Source organism: Onthophagus taurus, chromosome 7 (genome assembly GCF_036711975.1).
Source record: "Onthophagus taurus isolate NC chromosome 7, IU_Otau_3.0, whole genome shotgun sequence".
In the NCBI taxonomy this organism is placed as follows: Eukaryota; Metazoa; Arthropoda; class Insecta; order Coleoptera; family Scarabaeidae; genus Onthophagus; species Onthophagus taurus.
Window position 1 is genome coordinate 29,899,927 of NC_091972.1, and position 25,182 is coordinate 29,925,108.

Here is a 25,182-nt window from a genome sequence, read left to right on the forward strand (position 1 = left end):
GGGAAAGTCGACGTTTACTACCTCTTCGTGTATAGCCCACCTACAAAAAAATCTCTCTTTTTTCGCCATCATTTTCTGTTAGAGCTTGAACGGTGTTGTAATGATAAGGATAAAGCAACTGCTCCCTTAAAATGCGGTGAACGGTCGTTTTGTTAATGTTTTCTCGTGCAGAAATTCTTCTAATGCTGGTTGAGGCATTTTCATCGACTCTTCTCAAAACTGCTTCTTCTAATTCCACCGGCCTTGTGTAATGTCTCTCCGTGGAATGGCTGTGGGTTACGCTTCCCGTTTCTTTTAATCTGAGAAATAGTCTGCTAAAGGTGTGACTATTAGGCAATCGTCTGTTCGGGAACCTTTGCGCGTAATGACGAGCTGCTAACGACGCATTTCCATCAGCTAGTCCGTAACAATACACCATATCCGCCATCTCTTCCTTGGAGTAATTAATAGGAGCCATACTTAATAGTTTTATTAAATTAAATAGTAAAATAATAATTTCGTGAAGTATTATTATTTTTTTTTTTATTAGACAACTTTTCGTAATCATAGTAACGACTTAATTATTATAAAAACAAATTTAAATTCATGATGTTATTAACAATATCAACTTATGAAACTAAATCTTTGAATATCTCGAAAATGGTCCATTTTCGGACCTATGTTTATTAGGCTTTTTTTGTTTATTTTTGATCATAGAATACGCTGATGCAGTTTTGTACAATCGTTGCGGGACAGCCTGTATAAAAAGGGCTTTAATAAAGATGAAAAACGGTAAGGCGGTAAATTTCAGCGGAACTTGTAAAAATGGCTGGAGCGGAGGTTGCATGAGTATAATACTGACCTGCATTATACAGGGTGACTGGTACATAAACGTGAATATTAAAATACGTTGTTCTAGAGCTCACTTGTAATAGATTAAGCTAAATATGCCTTATAGAAAAGTGAATAATTTAGAAAATATTTCAATTTTTTGCTTTTTGTACAAGTTCAGTACTTACTCTTACAAATCTTGAAATTTAGAGAGTAATAATAGTTTCTTTGGCAACGTATCGACTTCTCTGGATAGATTACATCCTAATACACATTTAAAGTCAAGAAATACTGTAAATATTTCGATGGTTTAAAAATACAGGAAGTGAAATATTCGGTTTTTAAGTTAATTTTCAAACAAAGTGTTTATTCATGAGCGTCTATTTCAAAATTTCGATGATACATTCAGCATACAAATTATTGTAAAAACTTCTCTGTTTTGTTACCTTTCGAATGAGGTATGAAGCATGGCAAAATGTCTTTCCAATTAGCCAATAATAAGATAACAATTGGTACGAGCACAATTTTGACAACCTACTCAATGTGAATAAAATTCAAAATCGATTACACCTGCGGTTGAAATTCAATTCATTAATGGTTAACAACCATCGGTTAAACATTTTTTTTACGTTTTGGCAGTAAGCCATGGAATTTAGACATCGAGAATATCAGCAACGCTATCCAAATCGACGAATTACTCATATTAGTGTACTTGGCGCCACTTATCGGCGTCTAGCTGAGACTGGCAATTTAAGAAAAGCCGAACGTGTAGGACGTGCTGGACTTAATGTGGAAGAAGACATTTTGGAATCATTGGATGAAGCACCCACATCCAGTACAAGAAACGTCGCTGCTAATTTGGGGATATCACAATGTTAAGTCTGGTCAACTCTTCGACAAATGGGCAACCATCCTTATCATTACACACCTATCCAGGCACTTGAAGACGGCGATCCTGAACGAAGGATTCAATTTTGCCCGTTTCTTTTAAATGCTGACATTCAGGATGAATATTTCTTGAGAAGGATTTTATGGACTGACGAATCCAAGTTTAACAGAGAAGGTATAACAAATCTTCATAATTTACATTATTGGACTGACGAAAATCCTCATCTAACGAAGGAAACAAGCAACCAAAGAAAATTTAATGTGAATGTGTGGATGGGGCTCATTGGAAATAATTTGATTGGTCCTCATATTTTTCCCGATCATTTAAATGGTGCAACGTATGGTGATTTTTTACATAATAATTTAATAGAAATGCTGGACCGTGTACGTTTAGAAAACAGGAATAACATGGTTTTCCAACATGATGGATGCCCTGCGCACTATTCGCAAAATGTGCGAAATTCATTAAATGAATTATTTCTTAACCGCTGGATTGGGAGAGGAGGTCCAATTCCATGGCCTGCAAGTAGTCCTGATTTGACGCCCCTAGATTTTTATGTGTGGGGCCACATGAAGGAAAGAGTGTATGCAACACAAATCAATATTAGGGTTGAATTAATAGAGAGAATCCAAAATGAAGCAAATGTTTTAAGAACTACAATTACAAATAAAATAACAATGTATTAGGAATAGAGTTTGAAGCAGATTTGTAATTGGACCCCCTCTTGACGGTAAGGTTTTTTCCAGTTGGTTCCTTATTGCAACAGGGGGGGGCCAAATTGTGTTTCGCGCTGAGTTTTTTTGAGTTAGAAGTTATGTCACATGATTGTGTTAATTTTTTATGGTTGTCTGAATTAACCTTATGTTTTAGTTCCAATAAGCAACAATAAATAGTAGGTGTAATCGATTTTGACTTTTATTAACTTTGGGTAGGTTGGCAAAATTGTATTCGCGCCACTTGTTATCTTATTATTGGGTAATTAGAAAGACATTTTGCCATGAAATTGCCTATAATAAATGTTTCCAGTAGTAACAATAACACCACGCCAAGTTCAACCGAGGTATTAGAAGATAGTGATGCTGATGATACTGATACTACCTCTCAGCAGGAGCAGGGAGAATCTTTAGACTCAGAAATTGCTTCACTAGTCAGGCCTGTGCCTTCATCAGCTAGTTCTTCATTTTCAAGTACTACTAAAGCATCAAAGGGTACAATTTCTTCGTATTTTGATAACATGTCCTCTCAAGAAAGCAATAAGATTGATGAAATACTCGCAAGGGCTATTTATATCTCAGGAGCCCCCTTAGATATGACAACGAAAAAAGTATGGTTAGATGTATTCAAAGCAATAAGATGTGCATATAAACCACCCTCTCGTTACCAATTGTCAAATCCACTCCTCGAATCCGAGTACACTAGAGTAAAAGCTGCAGTTTCTTCAAAAATTAGTGAAGCACCTATCTTAAGCCAAATGGATGGATGGTCAAATTGCCGAAATGACTCTATATCTAATTTTGTTATTAATACACCTCTTCCGGTATTTTACAAATCAATACACACCGAAAATAACAGACATTTAGCAACATTTTTGGCCTCAAAAATTGAAAAAGTGTTGAAAGAATTAGGAGCTTCAAATTTTCTAGCTATTGTCACTGACAACGGAGCTAACATAAAAAAGGCTCGTGAAATAGTTAGCAGCAAGTACGATTACATTACTAATTATGGTTGTATTTGCCACGGTCTAAACCTTCTGGTTGAAGACTTCTAGAAATTAGACCATTTTTCCAATTTTAAAAAGAACATAATTTCAATTGTATCTGAACTGAAAAATTCGCAGATTTTACATGCAACGTTTGAAAAAATCCAGTTAGACAAAACGGGGCGATACATCTTTTTAAAATTGCCGGCGAAAACAAGATTGTTGTCTAAAAAGCTTTTTGGACACTAAACATTCATTAAAAAGTTTAGCAGTTGATGATAGCCCAGATATTTCTGATGTTCTTTCATCAAAGACAGTAAGACTTCTTCTTTAAAACGAATTTTGGTTACAAATAGAAGCAACTTATGACTTGTTCCAGCCAATCACTAAGTGAATAACGATTTTTGAAGCTAACGGGCCAACAATCTCAAAAGTGTTTATCTGCTTTTTTGAAATAAGATCTATATTATGTGACAAAGTATCAAATTTATCTATTACTATGTTGGAATACCAGAAAATGTGTTCAATTCTTGAAAAACGACAAAATAAATGTTTAAACCCCGTTCATCTTGCTGCTTACCTATTAGAACTAAATCAACGCGGCGACAATTTAACTGAAGATGAAAATTTAATTACAACGGAGTTCATCTATGAAACTGCAAGGCGTCATCCAAAGTATTCTTCACAAGTAGATCTTATTATGGAAACACTCGCACTGTACAAAATTAGAGGTAATAATTTTGCTAAGGAATTCGTTATTTCCAGCGAAAAATGTATGTCTGGACCTGTTTGGTGGGCAGGAATTTGCTCCAGTTCTAAAATAAGTAGGTTGGCTGTAGACATTTTAAATTTACCATCGTCAACAGCCGCAACTGAAAGAACCTTTAATACTTAAGGATTTATTCGTCGGCAAAGAAGAAAGAGACTTACCGTGGAGAGGGCCGGAAAACTAACTTATATTGCCCATAATTATAATTTACTAAATGAAGACGATCATTCAAAAATAGTAGAAGCTACTGAAGAAGAAATAGAAAAAGAAGATATCGGTTTCGAAGTTATAGACTTTACTCAATTAACGAAAGGGAAAGAAGATTCAGATGACGAGGTTGGGGATGATCCGGATGATGATAAGGATGATTTACCATTATCCACTCTATTACATAGTCCATTGTGACTCTGACTAGTTTAAAAAACGTTCTTGTTGTTTTTCGTAATGTTTTTACAGTTTTGAAATAAAAAAAACTTGTATTACTTAAAAAGCTGTTTTCTACAAATTACCAATGTTACCGTAATATTACGTAACATTACCGGTAATATTACCGATTTTTAAATTACCGGTAATTTTACATCACTATTCATAGACATCAGGAGAGAATTTGACAATACATAAAGGAGTAGACTTGAGTTTAATCTAAGGAAAGTGGAAATTCCAAACACTAACAAAGCTGGCACCATTACCAATGGTGCAATAAATGCAGAAAATATCCGATGAATTCGGGATATGGACTGGTGTAAAATAGGGACATGCTTTGTTCAAGAAAAGATTGAACATCATTTTTTCTTGAACTATGCTACTGGTGGCATTGAAAACAAAGACAATATAATAACGAATTCTTTTAAATATGCGCATAAACAAATGATGTCCTGGGTAATGGCCAGAAGTCACGGAAGTATTGTAGAGATATTTACTGACATTGAAAGAGCAGCCAAAGAGGATGGATGCATAAATGAGGAAAACACTAAGTATATGAAAATGACACGAAACGAACAGAGAGGAAAACCTGATAATATAACTATAGGCGAGTATACCTTCGAGAATGTTCAGAGATTCAAATCTAGTCATAATTTTTAATAGTGAGTATAACATAACAGCAAGAATACAAGCAGCAAACAAGACATGTCTAGGGGAGCCAAACTGAAAATGTACATATAAGACCATAGTTATACGAGTTTTGTCTTATGGAGTAGAGTCCTGGAATTTGGTAATAACGAACAAAGACGCCGTTCGTATCTTTGAGAGAAAAATACTCCGTAAAACATTCGGACCAAAGATAGAGAAGATGTTCTCTCGAAGAAGAATGAATTTTGAGATCCAGGACTTAATAGGAGGTAAAGATATTATATGATTTATTAAATCACAAAGACTCAGGTGGGCTGCACTCATTATAAAAATGCCCGGACATGATAAGTATAAGAAGTAGGGGGTAGACCACATGCGAGATGGAAGGATAGGGTGGAAGACGATGTAAAAATATTGAAGATCAAGAAAATCTAGTGAAGGAAGCCAAAGCCAATCCCGTAGAAAACGCCGAAGAAAACTATTAAATAAGAAAATAAAAATCATATATGATATTGGACTGATAGAAAGTTTATGTAGAAAGTTAGAAATTACAGTTAAATTTAAACTTCAATAAAAATTAAGTATATCTCTTCGAGCAACTACTAAAAAATTAAAGTTCCACTTCAACAGTATTCTGCTCACATTGCGATCAACCCCAATTCTTTTCATTTAACTCGTTTAATACCTAGTCCAAATTGTCTGATAAAGAATCAATGCGGTCATGCAACATCTATTGAGTGATACTAAAAGTTATAAACGACAAGACCTTGGAGCAATACTAAGATTCATTAAGTCCTAAACTTTTGGAGGGCTAAAGTTACAATAGATCTTACAATAGGTCGCAAATAAATAGTAAAGTAGTACTAGTAAGTAGTACTGTGGTAAGCAGTACTGTAAATAAGCACCTTCAAAACATGAAGCTTCCCTCTCTGTCGAGCCTGTGAACAGGATGACGAGACGGTTAAACACATCTTGTGTGATTGCCCCTCTCTGACCGACCTCAGAACGAGGACCTTCGGGGAGGAAAGGCCAACCACAGATGATATCAGGAATGCACCTCTAGGAGCTGACCTAGCCTTTGGCAAAACCTTAGGCTGGTTGATGTGACTAGAGTGTGTAATGAGGATGCACAATGGGGCCAAAGTGTGGTGTGCGGTTTTGCACGCAATAAGTGTTTTTACATGGGAGGACTAATTCTGGTAATTCTGTAAATGAATCGCAAGTTCTGAAAAGTTCTGCATTCTTTCTAAGTGACTACAAGTTTCTTCTTGCAAAAAGCATTATGTTCAATCATAAATAAATAGACTCTGTCGTCCACGTTTCCTACCAAATGCAAAATTACTTAATCCATACACAAAAAAGATATCACAACATTTGTATTCACCTACCGGTCTATGATGAGTTAAGTTGCCTGGGTTATCTAAATTTTTTTGATTGTCTTGCTTTTGCATAATAATTTTTTCATAATCCAATTATGAAGGTATAGGCGATACCACGAGAAACGCGAATGATTCATCGATTTCCGTTATTATTTTCTTTTGCTTAGATTAATTTTATTGTCTTATACAAGTACTGTCACAAAAAGCATAGTATATCCTAAGAAGACAGAGTTGATTCTTTTCACACGAATGAGGAAGTTTGGCAAGCCCAGAATGCCATCTCTCGCTAATACTCCATTGGTCTTGTCAAAAGAAGTCAAATATCTGGTCATTTTATTGTCAAGTGTAATTGACAATAAAATGACATGGAAAGCTCACCTAGATAATGGAGTAAAAAGAGCGTACGTTAAATTTGTCTCCCAAAACTGCCCTCTGGATTTATACGGCTGTAATTCAACCTGTGCTTACATATGATGCAGTAGTATGGTGGTCAAAGACCTTACAGTCTACATCCATTGCTGCACTTAATAAAGTACAGAGACTTGCGTGTTTGTATGTTACAGGTGCGCTGCAGACTACCCCCATTGCAGCCATGGAAAACATATGTTGAACCTAACGCCACTTCATTTGTTCATTCAAGAAGTGGCACTGGTGACCATGATTCAACTGCGTGCAGCAGTAATTCTAATGTGTGAGAGAGACAGTAAGAACGCCGTACTCTGGAATCAAATGGTGGATCATTCGCCAATTCTGGAATGTAAAACAGACTTTATACCCTTACAACACATTTTTACGGAGGAATATTTCACCCACTCAAGTTCCACAGAAGTAGAAGTAAAAAACAGCCTTAAAATCTATACTGATGGTTCAAGTAGACGGGAAGGTTCTGGAGCTAGAGTCTTCTCCTATGATCTCCGACTCCACGTAGCTGAACCACTAGGTAAAGGTACCACCGTCATACAGGCGGAGTTAATCGCCATACAACTTGCCGCTGACGTTATTGTTAGATCCAGTTTAGAAGGTAAGACTTTTACAATTTACACTGACAGTAGGCAAGCTATTTTAGCCCTGAGTAGAATAACAATTACCTCAGGACTTGTAATGGATTGTCATCTGACATTGGACAAGGCCGCAGTACGTAACTGTGTTATACTTCTCACAAAAAGTTTATGAACTGGTGGGAAAGGATTAAGAGCTGCCATCTGTCTAAGGAACTACTTCGTTACCCCTCAGCAGAGGCAGCCTTGTCTTTCGTAAAGCTTGGTAGAAACACTCTACGAATTGTAACAGAACTTGTCACGGGTCACAGCTTTCTGTTAGTCCTCTCTGTCGCTTTTGTGAAGAGAGCGAGGAGACTGTTAGACACATCTTGTGTGACTGCCCCACTATGCAAGACCTCAGAATGAGAGACTTCGGAGAGGAATGGCCGAGCACGGATGGCATCAGGAACACACCTCTGAGCTGTATCCTAGCCTTCGGAAATTCCTTAGGTTGGTTGATGTAGCCAGAGAGAGTGCAAGAGAATGTACAAGGGGCCCGTTGGGGCCTAGGTGCAGTACCCTCTCCTACATACAAAGCATAGTAGTACAAATATGATGACATTCAATTATATGAAAATATTGAAGTGTGACAGTAGAAAGAAATTATTGCTAAATGACAAGTTTAATCGCCATTAAAACCAGGTTATTATGGTACATAAAAATCCTCTGATTTTTTTTCATTAAATGATTTGTGAATATAATATGTCGAAAAATATCTGTAAATGAGGTAGTCAGCAATTACTCATGTGCAAAATAAGCACCTTTCCTTAAATAATTTTTGCATTATACCATTATTATATTATTACACAAAAAAAATTTTATTGCGGTATATTTTGAAGGCAAGTACAATAATACCTAGTCTCCTCCTTACTTTTTCCTTCTTACATCTACTTTAGCAGCAAACAGTACAACGTCTTGCAGCATTCAGCTTTTCTGGTCAACAATTAAGTATCAGTTAGACGTAAATGGTTTGGGTTGCTTGATGGTTTTCTACCTTTGGATGAAAATTCTGCTGCATGTTAATTTTTTAAATATTGAGCGATTGCCGTTTGTCTAAATTTAGAATTATTTGAAATTCCGGTCTTTTTGTACAGCAAAAATACATTCCAGAGTTCCTGCCCAATTAAATGGAAAAACACTTTTTTATAGTTTTTTTGACAACATTTTTGGCAAATGGTGGTCAATCCGATCAACTGAACCCATCATAAAATTATAGACTATTTATATTAAATTGTTTACTCAATTTAGTTTGCACCATCGTGCAGGTATGGACAGTGGAGAGAAAAACATAATTTTTATCTCTCCAACTCATAACCATGTCATTCCCCTTATTCTAGACTTTAATGTATCCACGAGCTACCTTCTTGGAACAAGCAGTTTTATTTGGTACTCGTTTTCGTCTGAATCTTAGTGTTCCATATGTATCAGTTTTATTTGTAGGGAATTAAACAATGGATAATATTGCCACTCCGGGAGGAATTTGATAGGGAGACCTGCTTCATCTTAACCCATTTTTGTTTAAGCTCTTAATGGATAAAATCCTAGAGGAAATAACATCTTTAAATGAGATACGTGGCAAGCACCAAAAGAGTTAGCAGCATGGTGTATTATGCAGATGATCCAGCTATCAACTAGATCACTTGATTATTTTTGTTGGCAAGACGAAATCCATGACCATAAAGGTACGCCTAAAAATCTAAACTGTCACTGGATGTACGTGAATGCACGTTCCAGACATAGTGAGATGGGGAATAGACATGGAGAGATACAGATCGACAGATCTCCAATAAGAAAAGAAGAAATGTCTAAATTGCTGGCATGTTAACATTATATCGTATTCTGGTGCTAATTGTAAATTCGAGAGGTTTAGAGACACTTCCGGGATTTGGAACCTATTACATCTCTCGATAATGCTACGAAAAATTTTAAACAGTCAGTAATCTTTGAGATTGTACAACAAGTACAATTACATCTAAATGAAGAATATGTTATTTTTCTCATGGAAATTATTGAGTTGAGTTAATCAGTTGAAGATAGAAAGAGTTGTCTTTTGTGGATTTACAATCAACTTTTGTCATTAAAAGTTTACCAATGCTTGAAATATAAAAGACTTTTTCAAATCAATACTTTAATCAATACTGATATATTTCAGGTCAACTGTTTATGATCATTCAGTTCATTCTTCTATATTTACTTTCTTTCTATTATAATTTTTCCAAATCTTTACTAGTCAGTATATCTTTTATTATTAATAAAGAAAAAAAAAAAAATATTTACTTTAGTTACTGGACTTTGATGAACGGTAAACGTTTGAAATAACTGTGGTCCATGTCCGACAGTTTCCGGATGTTGAACAATAACTCGTACCGATCCGGAACGAGTTCCATAAGCGATTTCGATCCAATTTCCGCACAAGTCTGTCAATATAACTCGCTATTAATAACCAAAAACCGTTACCTAAAGCTACATGCATGTTACTTAAATGGTTTCAATAAATTGAATCATCAAGCATGATATTTTTGTCTCATAATATACGATGTGTTAAAAGTTTTTCTGAATTTTGTTATATTATTTTCTAAAACCTTGTAACATCATAAAATGTATACCTGAAGAACACATAAAAAATTGTAATCTATAACTGTGCCCTTCAGTGTATGTGTATTTCTTTTTGTTTATTTAATTGAGACCGTTGGTTATGATGGTGTCCTTGTGTTGGCATACCAGCAAAACCAAAACAAAAAAGAAATTTGAAAGAAAAATGATAAAGAAAGAAGAAGAAAAAACGTTCCGTGCATAAAAATTAATTCCAATAAATAGAAAGAAAAATAAGTTTTGTTGTGAAATAAATAAAATGTAGACATTTAACACACAAAATAGTTAGCTTATTAACCCATTAATGCACACACATTTATTAATTTTTTCATATGACGTTATGTTTTATTAGTTTAATAAGCAATATTTTAAACGAAACAAACAAAAACATTTAAAATTCATTCAAATAAACGGATAAATCCTTTTCATTTCAATATTTATGATTTTTCCGATACTGTTATGTCGAAAATAAATAAACGTACTTTTTCCTTAATTTATCTACTATCAAAAATGTTCTTTTTGTTTCGTTCATACTACACAAGTTTTCCAAATAATGTTTCAAAAGTAGTTTTCCAAACGAAATTTTATATAAAAGAATTCGACATTGATAGTAAAATGTTATTTTTATATTTGAAGATCAAAATGATATATGAAATGGACAAAATTATGCAAGAAAGTTTTTCGCCATGTATAATTTTTCTCAATTTTTCAGTAGCTGCCCATGTATGTTGGATTCTTCTAGTTATTTCAGCTGTCTGGTTCTCTATACCTAATTTTAATGTGTGGACCAAGTGTTCTAGAACGCTTTGTTGTAGTTTAAAAAAGGTAGATATAATGGAATGTTGTATTCCTTGCACTTTTTTATTGATGTATGCATTCTGTGAATATGTTCCACTGAGTTGAATCGCTTGCGGAAAGCTTCCTGTTCCGGCCGCTGATATTCATCTAGTTTATTCCAGCCAGAAGATATTTTGTTTTCTTTTAGACATGTGTTTAGTAAAATTTTCATAACTTCTTCTTAAGTCTTGAGGGTTAGTTGATAAATAAAGTTCGCTATAGAAGATTTCAACAATTTCGAACTTCAAATCTGTACAAATCATCTTAGATTTTCGTTTGGTAGACTACTTTTGATACTGCTTACATACACAGCAAAAACAACAATTTATTGATGGTCCATAGCAACTTTTTCACCTCTTAATAAATTTATTAAGAGCTGATAAAAGTTGCCTTAAGTGTGATAAATGGTTAGGAAGTTAGATAACGATGACACCAAGATTTTAAATAAATTAATAAATAGAATCGCAAAGGAAACAACTATTCAATATGTAATAATCAAAAACGTAGCTGATCCGCAGCGTGTGCTTTTGGTGTGCGGCTCGTAGCGGCAGCAACAGTAACCAACAACAACAGCAGCAAAAAGATAAATGAAAAAAAAAAAAATGAAAAGATTCATAAAACGAAACGGTCAAAGAGTGTTGTAAAGCTCAAACATTTTGGCATACCTTCGCGACCCCTCTCCGACGCTGGCATGAAACACAAGGGCCTTCGATTTTATTCAGAACAGAACAGGTTGTCCAATAATAATCAAAATGCCGGACACACAATTAGATAATTAGGAACTTTTTTCTTTGTAACGCTGAGTGTTGTAAATTTGAATATCTCTTTAACATTTATTCAAAAAACTAATTACAATAAATTTAAAACACTCGGTAAATTTTGTTATTGATTTTTAAAACAAGTGTTAGGCACATCAAGCTTAAAACGTTTAGTAGTTTCCAAGATACACTAGCCACCAAAGGTTAAAATAACAGAAAGTGAACAAAAAGAACTTAAACTGCGACATAAAAATAAAAGGCAGTGAACACAAATAAGCGTAATAAGTAATAAATTTTAATTTGCGTGCTGTAAGAATATAAACGAATTACAGCACGCTATTATACTTACTTGTTTTAGGAGTGAGATACACGGAAATTGCTGTTACAGGATCGTTGTTTGGATCTCGATATAGTTCAGTTACAAGAAGATCGTTGTCTTTCATACGAAGTGGGAATTTTTGCATATCTGTAACAAAATAAATCTCTCATCAGCTAAATTTGCCACAAATTGTTATACACCCATTGCCTATTATGTCACCTTAAGCTTCTTAAAGGTATATTGTCAATGTTTGATGTAATTGTATACCATTATAATTCGCAAATAACTAACAGGGAATTTACATACAGTAAGACCTCGATTAACGCTGATTTGCTATAACGTGGTTTGTTGAAAACCTTAAAAATGTTTAAAATATCAAATAATTGCAGCATTTCATTGATTCGTATAATACGATTAATCCCGAATATATAGATAGCGCTGTGATTCCCCAGAATTTATGCTTGTTTGATGTATTTAAGTTTTATAAGTTATTAAAGAGTGTTCAACACTTTCACGTTCTATAATTAATCACGTTGTCCATGTTGCAAATTATCTATTAATTAAATAAATAAGGAATAAAAACCTCTTACTTGCTTTTATTAAATTTAATTCGAAACTAGTTTCGAGGTACAAACCTCATCTTCAGTCGAACTACAAAGAAATCAAATAACGATTATAAACAAAATTGTTGCAAACATGTTAAAATGACCACAAATAATATATTTATAATCTATTGAACTAATTTTCTAAATACTCACAGTCAAAATTTTACTATAAAAGTTTTCGCAACATGAATACTCTATTAAAGATAGTAAAGCACATTAAAAATTATGTCACTGCAAACAATAAAACAGGCACTCTTCTGTAACGCGTTTTACAAACTAAAAAGACAAGACCAAAACAAGATAACACGCCCACAAATAAAAACTAGGGTTTCAACGTAAAATCTTTTAAAAAAGTAAAAATAGGTTTTTTAAACAATTCACAAGTTATTATCTTTTTTATGTTTCATAATTTTCAGGATTTCGAGAAGATCCATTTTAAAACTCTTCTTACATTTATGAAGTAATTTTGTTTCTTTATAGTTGATATTATGTCCTGTTTCCATAAGATGTTTAAAAACATTTGACTTGCTTCTTGTCTTATGTTCCCTGACCCGAGTTTCCAGCCTTCAACCTGTCTGTCCTATGTACAGTGAGTTACAATTTTCACATCCAATGCTATACACCCCGCTTTCTTTCATTATATCTTTATCGTTTTTGTGGTAATTTGACAGAAGTCTTAAAATGGTGTTGCTATTTGAAAATGCTAAAGAAATTCCATATTTAGAAAAAATATGTTGTGCCTTTAAAGTGATGTCATTAAATGTTATGTGCCTATATTTATTTCGCTGCACTTCTCTAATAAACAATGGATTCTTTTATTTTTGAGCTTTAGAAAACAACCTACAAATACAACTACACAAAACTTAAAAGCAACCCATTAAAGAAAATAGTTAAAAGCACAAAAGAAGTAATTAATGAATGTAAGGAAACCTTAGTTGAATATACCCCATATCTGAAAAATAATTCAAATAAAACTTTCTACACGTTCATGTTTTTGTATATGAACCCCAGCATACCGAAGTTATACTCCCTCCCAAAATTACACAAACCAGACGTGTCCATCAGGCCTATCACCTCGTTTAAGAACTCACCGATTTCCCAAATATATTTAATAGCATTGATTTTGTACCTTCTTATTCCATAATCAATTCAAATCAATTCATAGATTTGACCAAAAATATCAATATTGACAATTGCCTCTTAATATCGTTTGACATAACAAACCTCTACCCAAATGTCCCAGTTGAATACACTCTCGAAAATAATTTCAAAAATGTTTGATTCACATTTTGACAACAAAAATAATGTAAAACATTTGAATCACATTCTTAAGCACATAGTAAAACAAAATCAATGCAGCTTTGAAGGAGAATTTTATTTGGTTACCAAATATTTACCCATGGGAATGCCATTATCTGGATTGCTGGTGGATATATTTTTGGATCATATTGAAAACAATTTCATCATGAATGAAGCTAATCCTTACGTGAACAATATTGGCTGTTGGGCTAGATATAATAATAATAATAATGTTTATTAATCGGATAAGATATAATATATGTACAAATAGAAAAAATTATAAAAAGGCAGTTCCGATTAAAGAGGGTCATGTCAGGTCGACCAAGTGACCAAGGCCCCTTTGTCGCACTGTTTTTCAATGACCCTCAGCAAAATAATAAGACAAAAATTGAAAAATAAAATTTAAATGAAATCAAGCCGATTATAAGCGCAAAAAAAAATTAACAAACTTAAAATACCCAATAAGAAGCATACTTACATATAACAAGCATACATATATAAATCTCAATCTCTGTCAGCCCCCAATCCTCCCCCCGGCTAAGAAACCATTTCAAAATAAACAAAGAAGAAGAGTGCTCAGTCAACTTGCCGCTCACTTAAATAAGCCCTAACCCTTGCCTTAAAGGAAAAAAACAGAAAGACTCTTGAAGGAATCAGGCAGCCAATTGTATAAGTTAGGCATACAATACGTAAAGCTGCGTTTGAAAATTTCTAAGCGGTGGTGAGGTATCGTTAGCGTATGTTTATGCCTAATATTAATATTATGGATATCTGTGCGAAATCTAATTTTATCATAGAGGTAAGGCGGATTTTTGTGTAAGATAATTTTGTGGTAGAGACATAAGCAGTGAAGAGTTCTTCGCCGTGTCATGCTCAACCAACCAGCCCATGCCAGCGTATGTGATATGCGCTCCCTTCTACGGATACCATATATAAATCGCAGACAAGAGTTTTGTAACTTTTGAATTTTAGCAGTGTGAACGCTGTCAAGGCAGGAGTGATATATTACGTCACCGTAATTGAAGATGGACAACACCAAGGCATCACACAGATGCGTTCTAAGGTTCTGGTTCAAAATGTATCTGTTGTTGTAAAGCAACCTTAATGCAGAGTAAGCTCGCCGTAGAAGGGACCGAACATGCCCATCAAAGCGAAGGCGCTCATCGAAACATATACCCAAATTTTTTACATTTTCCCCAAAGCTAAGACGACTTCCACCCATCACCAATTGCAAGTTAGTTTTTACAAACTCGGATGAAGCTCTATCCCCAAAAACCATAACCGATGACTTACTAGAATTAATCCGTAGACAAAGCTTGCCAGCAAGTTCTTCGACCTTAACTAAGTCATGATTAATTTTGCTTTCAGCGTCTTCCATATCACACAGTTTAAAGGAGTAGAGCAGTTGAGTATCATCAGTATAAAAGTATGGCATACAGTGATCCAAAACATTAGCGAACCCAATTGTAGATATCAGATATAACAGAGGACCCAAAATAGAGCCCTGTGGGACACCCGATATAACATCTGCGGTATTGGATGTACCACCATTAAGTTTAACCAACTGCTTTCGTCCAGACAAATAACTTTGTACTAAGGCCCACTTTTACCACCTCCTGATAAATTTATCCGATTGATAAATCCAGTTCTTAGCCAATGAGAGCGCTTAAAACCGCCGTAACCATGGCAACTATCCTCTAGATAGTTTATCAGGAGGATGGTAAAAGTGGGCTTTAATGAATCGAACCTAAAGATAAACCTATATAATGGAGCGCAGCCACTAAAGTATCATGATGTATTCTATCAAAAGCCTTAGAAAAATCCAAAAGTGTTAAGATAGTAACCCGTCTGTCGTCAATTGCTTTGAAGATTTCATCCGTCACACCCAGAAGCGCAGTAGCGCTACTAAATCCCGGACGGAAGCCAGACTGGCAACTGGGCAACACATTATAATCATCAAGATGACAGCGAAGTCTGACCGCCATGACCCTCTCACAAACCTTGGATAATATAGGCAATATACTAATTGGCCATAAGTCCCCCAATTCATGAGGATTTTGGGTTTTTGGAATTGGAGTTACCAGGGCGATCTTCCAAATATCAGGGAACACAGAACATTCAATGGAATAGTTAATTATATGGCACAAGAAGGGCAAAATTGTAGGACAACACATTAAAAGCATTTTAACACTTATGCCATCCATACCAACAGAGTTTGATTTGATACCACATAGAATATTGAAAATTTCAGTTTCATTTGTAAGAGAAAATGTTAGTTTTTCTGTAACTTGTTGAAGTATGTTATTCCAATAAAAGTTAATCAACTCAGCACTTCCCGTTGAATTAGTTTGAGTGCTGAGAAGGAAATTATTAATAGTATCAGCATCAAAACCAGTATCAGTCAATACTTGAGTCTTATTTTTGACAACACCCAATTTCCTAAAACTCATCCAAAGATCACGAGATGATCGCTCCTGAAACAATGTGTTTAAAAACGCCCGTTTTTCTCTCAGAATGGCCGAGTTAGTGTAATTACGTAGTTGTTTATAATACTGGAAGTGATTAGGACACCTGCTCTGGCGGAATCTACTATAAGCCTGATCACGAAATCTCATAAGGAGCTTGATGTTATCAGTCACCCAAGGGCAATAGTTTATACGGATGGAAACAGTACGAAAGGGCGCATGACGATCAAAAAGATTGTGAATTGAATCAACAAAAAAGGCCACCTTATCATTAATGTCCTGAAATTGGAGTATCCGGCACCAGGGTACTGACAGCAAATCCGCAGAAAACATGTCAGAATTAAGGTGTTTGAAATCACGAAATGTAAGTTTCGGGTATACATTTTTTAATCTTCCATGCATCCCGAGATCAACGAACACCAAATTATGATCTGCAATATCATGAACAGGTTGAACACCACTATTTTCAACAACTGCATCCTCAAAAACTATAACATGATCTATTAATGTAGCGGAACTATGGGTTATTCTTGTCGGGTCGGTTATAATTTGACGAAGATTAAATTGCTCAATCAATGAAATAAATCGCGATGATTGGACACCATCCAGAGTTAGTAAATTAACATTAAAATCTCCAAGACAAACAAAAGAATCCGATTGAACAGCAAACGAAGAAAGGGCAGATTCAAACTCTGAAAGAAACGACGAAAAAGAGCAATCAGGCGGTCTATAGGCCACCCCCACGACCGCAGACAATCCATTCGCCCGCACCTACACCCACAAACTCTCCAAATTAGGTGTAATTTCACTAAGCAAAAAATCGCAACTTAAATCATTTTTAACATACATACCCACACCACCACCCAGTCTGTCATGCCTACCCCTAAAATGCTTTTATATCCTTCAATATGAAATAAGGAAGTATCACAATTAGGATAAATGCGAGCCTCCGAGATCGCAAGAATATCAAAATGCTCTTGCACAAGCAAAAGCTTCACGTTAGAAAAGTGAGCGGGAAGTGAGCGAACATTCAAATGAGCAATCAACATATAGCGGCAAAATCAAACTTTCTCAGTTTACAAGAAAATATATAAAAGAAAAATTGAAATTTAAAAAGTAATGAAGAAGTAAAAGAAAAAAAAAGAAACAAAATAAAAATAAAAAAAAATAGCTTCACCAAGGGAGACGACAACAGCAGCAGAGAGAGAGAAAACAAAACATAATAAAAAAAAAAATCAACAAATTGTAGCAATGATAATACCTAAATAAATGAAAAATTAACAAAAAATAAAAATATACTTATAGAAAAAAAAAAGGCAAAACAACAAAAAATATGCTAGTATAAAAAAGAGCTAAACGCAAGTATAAATCGAACAGACAATTCGACAACTGCACGCCCAGAGTGAGTATATAAGGTAAATTAATCAAAACAAATTATTACGGTAAGTACCAAAAAATATAATATAAAATACCAGCAGTAACGATAAACAAATGAGATAATTCATAATTCATTGTTGTTTGGAAATCCCTCTCGTAACAATACGTCTCTGCACAGTCGAAATTCCTGAAGGATTTCTCTCCGCCGAAACAATACCCTCCAAATCAGAGCTACTCTCAATTTTTACCTTTTTTCCATTAACAGAAGCGTAAATATTCCCACGCAAAGTCCAACCCTTACCTTTATCTATCTTCTCTCTCAACCGCTTATAAAGTTGGTGGCGTGCTCTAGTAAGACCTTCTACAATAACTAACCTTGTAGATTTTAATTTCTTTTTCGCTCTGTAAACTGCGTCTTTATACCCAATTCTAGCAAACTTCACAATGATAGCTCTAGGATTCTTTCCTGGTTTTCCCACTCGGTGAGCACATTCAATGGCATCCCCAGGAAGATTAACGTTAAGCATTTCATTAACAACATTCATCACCAGCGAGCTCACATCCTCATCCGCCTTTTCATCTACACCAAATATACGAATATTAGAACGTCTGGTGTATTGCTCAAGTCGATCATGCTCCTCGCGTACATTTTTAATATCTTTTTCCAACTCGTCTATACGTTTCTGTTGGGTTTCGATCAACGTCACGAAACTTGTTTCGATACGAGCAGCCAGTTTTTGCGATAAATGGTCGTAAAATTCGCTGTTCTCAGAAAGACACTCTGTTAATGTCTGCTTTAGAAGCGCTTTAATCTCTCCAATTTGATTTTTATCGAAAGCAGGCATGATGCACTTGAAGATGTAGAACGGAATGGTACCAAATGAACGTTTAATATGTACTAACCGCGTAAAACTAACGAACACTCCAGAGCGTTGCAAGTGTGACTACACACGATGCGACATAACAATCGAATGATATGTGGATGATGTCTTTTGTGTATGGAAGGGGAATGAGGAATCTTTACATAACTTTCACAATTACATCAATGGTTTACAGAACAATCTTAAATACACACTGGAAATGGAAGAAAAAGGAAACCTAAATTTCATGGACTTGAGCTTAACGAGAACCAAAGATCATTTAATTGAATATGGGATTTTTAGAAAAACTTCCATACCATACCATACAATTCAGAACACCTTTGTCCCAAAAATTAGCTAATTTTAGATTTTTAAATTAATAGAGTTTTCAGCTACCCATTAACACAGAAGAACAAGACAGAAGAAATTAATTTCATATTTGAATTAGCCCACAACAATGGCTTTCCAAAAAATATCATTTGTAGGTTGTTTTCTAAAGCTCAAAAATAAAAGGATCCATTGTTTATTAGAGAAGTGCAGCAAAATAAATATAGGCACATAACATTTAATGACATCACTTTAAAGGCAACACATATTTTTTCTAAATATGGAATTTCATTAGCATTTTCAAATAGCAACATCATTTTAAGACTTCTGTCAAATTATCACAAAACTGAAAAAGATATAATGAAAGAGAGCGGGGTGTATAGCATTGGATGTGAAAATTGTAACTCACTGTACATAGGACAGACAGGTCGAAGGCTGGAAACTCGGGCCAGGGAACATAAGACAAGGAGCAATTCAAATGTTTTTAAACATCATATGGAAACAGGACATAATATCAACTATAAAGAAACAAAATTACTTCATAAATGTGAGAAGAGTTTTAAAATGGATCTTCTCGAAATCCTGGAAATTATGAAATATAAAAAAGATAATAACATTAATCTTCTTAATGATCAACTCGAATTGTTTAAAAAACCTATTTTTACTTTTTTAAAAGATTTTACGTTGAAACTCTAGTTTTTATTTGTGGGCGTGTTGTCTTGGTCTTGTCTTTTCAGTTTGTAAAACGCGTTCCAAAAGAGTGCCTGTTTTATTGTTTGCAGTGACATAATTTTTAATGTGTTTTGGTATCTTAAATAGAGTATTGATGTTTCGAAAACTTTTATAGTAAAATTTTGACTGTGAGTATTTAGAAAATTAGTTCAATAGATTATAAATACAGGGTGATTCACATAAGAACCGACACAGAGCAGGGACATGTAGAGGACAATAAATTAAGATGATTTAACGTAACTTACCTCTATACTAAGTTGTACACCTGAGGAGTTATAGGTCTTCAAAGTTGGCTCTTAAATTTTTAAAAAGTTTAATATCTTCGTAATACATTAAGCTAGAAAAACCAAATTTGGTATACGTTATGAGTGTACCAAGGGTATTAACTGGTAGCAAATTGAACTCAATTGAAGCATTTCAAAGGTTGATTAAAGGTGATGGTACCCTAAATTTTGACAGATTTTTTTAATCTTTTGGCGGATTTAATACATTACTACTTCATTTCATGTGGAATTTAATTCTAAAACTTTTCTTACTCTTATTATTTTTTAAAAAACTTTGTCGTTTTCATAGAAAACTTAAATAATTAAACCCACGTATTTCGTAATGTTGCTTAAAATAAGCGAAAATTCAGTAGTCGACTATGAAATTGTACGTCAAACTTGACAAATAGGTTATAAAGTTATTTGACGACAAGGTTTTATAACCTATTTTTCAAGTTTGACGTACAATTTCACAGCCGACTACTGAATTTTCGATGATTTTAAGTAGCATTAACGAAATTCGTGTCTTTAGTTATTTGAGTTTTTTATGAAAACGACAATGTTTTTTAAAAAATAATAAGAGTAGAAAAAGTTTTAGAATTAAATTCCACATGAAATCAGGTAATAATCTGTTAAATCCACCAAAAGGTTAAAAAAATCTGTCAAAATTTAGGGGACCATCACCCGTAATCAACCCTTTCAAATGCCTCAATTGGTCTCAACTTGCTACCAATTAATACCCTCGGTACACTCATAACGTATACCAAATTTGGTTTTTCTAACTTAATGTATTACGAAGATATTCAATGTTTTAAAAATTTAAGACCCAACTTTGAAGGCCTATAACTCCTCAAGAGTACAACTTAGTATAGAGATAAGTTGTGTTAAATCGTCTTAATTTATTGTCCTCTACATGTCCCTGTTCTGTGTCGGTTCTTATGTGAATCACCCTGTATATTATTTGTGGTCATTTTAACATGTTTATAACAATTTTGTTTATAATCGTTATTTGATTTCTTTGTAGTTCGACTGAAGATGAGGTTTGTACCTGGAAACTAATGTCTAATTTTTTTATTTAAGCAATAATTTTTGATTTTTAATTTTACACAAACTTGTAATTTTTCTAATGGAAACCATAGTTCGCCATGACTTTATAAAAAAGGCCTTTTCTCAACGATTCCAATGATATACATGGATATTTTTATTAATAAATAAATTATAGCCATTTATTGTTTTAATTTGCAAACTGTTCAGGTAGTATGTTGGTAATGTTTAATTTTAAAGAAACTTTGATCCGCTATATCTCGCCAACGAAGCATTTGCGACCCCATGTATATTAAGACTTTTCATTTTAATTTTTGATGTATTGGCTGGCCTAGAAGTCTGTCAGCGGTGCAAAGTGAACTAATTATTCCAATTTTTATGCAAATTGGACTTTTTTCTAAATTGAAATTGAAGTTCAATTTATGATATGTAACCATAGAAACCATAAAACTTACAACTTATGTTGGTGAGATTAAGTCTTTTCATGCGATGTTAACCGTGAAAGAGAGAATTTATTTAGTACTGCACTATGGTACTAGTGAATCTTGTTTTCGTGTAGTTATACAAAAATTCTAGCAAAAATATCCGGACACAAGAATCTCATGTGGGGTTCGCAAACTGATGACAAACAATTTTGAAACGGGTTCTGTATTATCCATAAAGAGGCAGACAAAGAGACTAAATGAAAAAGACGCTGCCTTTCAGATAGCTTTTCAACAAATGACATTGGGAAGAAATTCCCAGCATTGTCGTTATTGGAGCGATGTAAATCCAATTACCCTTAAATTTTATATGGTCAATGTACCTTCAGCAAGACAGTTGCCCAGCTTACCATTGGTGAGATAAGTTTGAAAAATCAGTAATCTAAAGTGCATGAGAGTATGAAAACTTGTAAATATCATCAATATGCTGATGACACTGTGTGTATTACTCTTTTCCTATTGATAAATGTAGGAAGTCGGCTCAACTGATCAACCTTGATCTTGGAAGTTTATCAAAGTACACTGAGCAACACAACATAAAACTAAATCCCTCTAAATGCTTAATGATTGTTTGGTAGTATGGCTAAGGGCACTGTGAATATTGAGCAATATCTAGGTATTGAAATAAATGAGGCATGAATACCTTGTGTGGAACAAGTTAAGGTTTTGGGTCTGATTTTAAATAATAGGTTGAATTTTGGCTGTCATGTTAACAAATTATTAAAAAATTCATATTCAAAGCTAAAATTACTATATCCTAATCGTCATCTATTAACTACAGACGCTAAATTAATGTTATGTGACTCGCTTATATTATCAGTATTTAATCATTGCGATATTGTTTATGGCCCCTGCTTATTGTCTGCAGATGTGGAGAGAGTTCAGAGGGTTCAGAAATCATGCTTAAGATTTGTGTACGGTATAAGACGAAGGGAGAGAGTGTCATACATGTTGCCGATAGCTAAATGGTTGAATTTGAGTGATCGCAGAGCCCTTCACTTTGCTTGCCATGTGCACCAGATAATCACCACTAAATCTCCGCCATACCTGTATGAAAGAATCACTTACAGGACTGATGTGCATAATTTAAATTTACGTCGTAAAAACTTTGTAACTATTCCTAAACACCGTTTAGAAACATTTAAAAAATCATTTTCCTATAATTGCGCGATAATACTAAACAATATGCCATCGGATTGTGCTGAATTGTTCTTTGTTTTCTTTCAAAAAGAAATATGAAAAGTACTTAATAACTCATTGATTGTGCATTATTTTTATTATTATTTAATTATTTTTTATTATTTTAATTGTTCTCTTTTTCTCTCATTTATCTTCTTCAAAATGGAAGCAAAGTTACAGTTCTAGTTTTACATGTTTCGCTTAAGCAGTGTAAGCATCATCAGAAAAAATGAACTGTGTTAAAGTTGAAAAATTCGTCGAACGAATAAAATATTAAGAGCAATCACAAATTCATTCTATACTATAGGACATTGAGTGTATAAATGAAATCAAATGAATGTTGAGCACTCAATGTCCGTCCTATAGCATAGAATGAGTTTGTGATTGCTCTTAATATTTTATTCGTTCGACGAATTGTGGAGATATATTTCAATGATTTTTCAACTTTAACACAGTTCATTTTTTCTGATGATTCTTACACTGTTTAAGCGAAACATATAAAACTAGAACTTATTATTCATAATAATATATATTTTAAACCAGTAAAAGTGCAAAAATTATTTACATTCCTTTAAACGACAATTCTGATACACTTCATCCAGACATTCAAAAACATATTATCAATCTCATACCTACAAAGATTTATCAAAAGATTCATGTCAGCGGGTTTATTACATCATAACGAACGTCAAAGTCTCAATGCATACTCAAAAAATACAAGTTTTGAGGAAGAAGATTAATTGTATGTGTCTGAAACAGCAATTTAGTCTGTGACCATTATGTCAATTATATTTTTAAAATATAATATAATATATATTATATATATATAATATTATTTATCTACAACTAATGAATTATCTATTCGTTATACAATTGATTTTTGACGGGTAATGACACTCATTACCCATGACAGACAAAGTGTTGAATAATGAGGCCATTATTCCACACTTCTGACACTGCCTACTAATCAAAAAATAAAATATTAACAGAAATGACAGCTTTCTTATATTGAGGTTATGTCTGAAATGTCTATCAAGTTTTTTTTTTTTTTCGTTTTTTTGATTTTTTTTTCAAAATTAAATAGTTGTAGATAAAGTATAGTATTCAACTTGCGTATAATGGATGTTACCCACTCAGATTACAACACTCGCTCGCTTCGCTCGCTCGTGTTGCAACTTCTTCTTCGTGGGTAACAGCCGCCATTATACGCTTGTTGAATAATATACTATTTTAAAATTCGTTTTAGATAAGTACCAATGAAGGAACCTAATTAAGCCACTGCTCTTATTCCTTTGTGTTTATTTTATGTTGCAGGATCCTTTTTGCATTTCTCCCTCAAATGGAACTTTTTGAATGTACTCAGCTGGGTTTACAGGCTTTTATAACTTATCTATAGCCAGAAAAGTTATTAAACTCATAGCAAGTTAAATCTATTAAAATCTTAATAAATTTAATATAAATAAAATATAAAACCTTCATCATTCAACTTTTAGAATGATTAACCAATGTAATTTTAAAATTAAATTGTGCATATATCTTACCTATATAATAAATGCATCCATTATTACAACCTAATAATAAAAACGAGCCTGCTGTATCGAATGAGGCTATTGTCATTACTTCTTGAGTTTGCCAATGTTGAGTCATAGCATGCCAAACCCCAAGTTTTCCTGAAGGGGATAAAGCAACTAATTGGCTCCCAATAAAGAAGAGATACTCAACTCTAACATGTAAATTAAATGTTCCTAAAAAAACAATATAATTACAAAGATATCCTTAGAAAGATTTGTATTAAATTAAATAATTAACTTAGAACTAACCAACATTAGTTTTGTTGCCATCTTCAGACACTCCCCACAGTCTAACTTGACTACCATAAGAGATTGCAACCATTTTCGAAGCATCACATCCAGTTCCCATTTTCGCGTTAATTGCGATTCGTTCAATACACTGCTCAATATGGGGACTTGTGAAAACTTGTTGCCAACCGCTAGAATCTTTTAACCTTAACAGTTCATTAAAAAATTATTTTATTTTGATGTAATATAAATACAGGGTCTGTCACGACGAGCTGAGTCTATATGTATATGGCAAACTACTGGCACTATTTTTGTGAAAATTTGCATACAAGGTTTATAGCGTTAGTGCTAAAATATTTTCAGTTTCCCCCAACTTCGTTATTTTAAATGGAATGTACCAATTATTATTAAATTTTCGAAATCCTCGATATATTTTAATATAATTTGATATATGTATATTTTCGAATTATTTCATTTTTCAAAATTACACTCGAGTTCAGCCAAATATTCTCAGGGTTTACATAGCTTTTTAAATAAAAAATTATATAGGTGGTCAGAAATTTGTGCCGAATTTCCCTATCTCGAAA

The 25,182-nt window shown here is 33.7% G+C and overlaps 1 protein-coding gene across 1 annotated transcript in view; it reads right to left on the reverse strand.

The window, feature by feature from the left end:
- LOC111429392 (BTB/POZ domain-containing protein KCTD3) overlaps positions 1-25,182 on the reverse strand; it is a 36,243-nt gene that overhangs the window by 5,993 nt on the left and 5,068 nt on the right. The window contains exons 6-9 of the mRNA XM_023065293.2: positions 24,617-24,801; positions 24,338-24,541; positions 12,194-12,310; positions 9,935-10,074 (exon numbers count right to left, since the gene is read on the reverse strand). Coding sequence (XP_022921061.1) covers positions 9,935-10,074; positions 12,194-12,310; positions 24,338-24,541; positions 24,617-24,801 — 646 coding nt within the window. The remainder of the gene's footprint in view (positions 1-9,934; positions 10,075-12,193; positions 12,311-24,337; positions 24,542-24,616; positions 24,802-25,182) is intronic.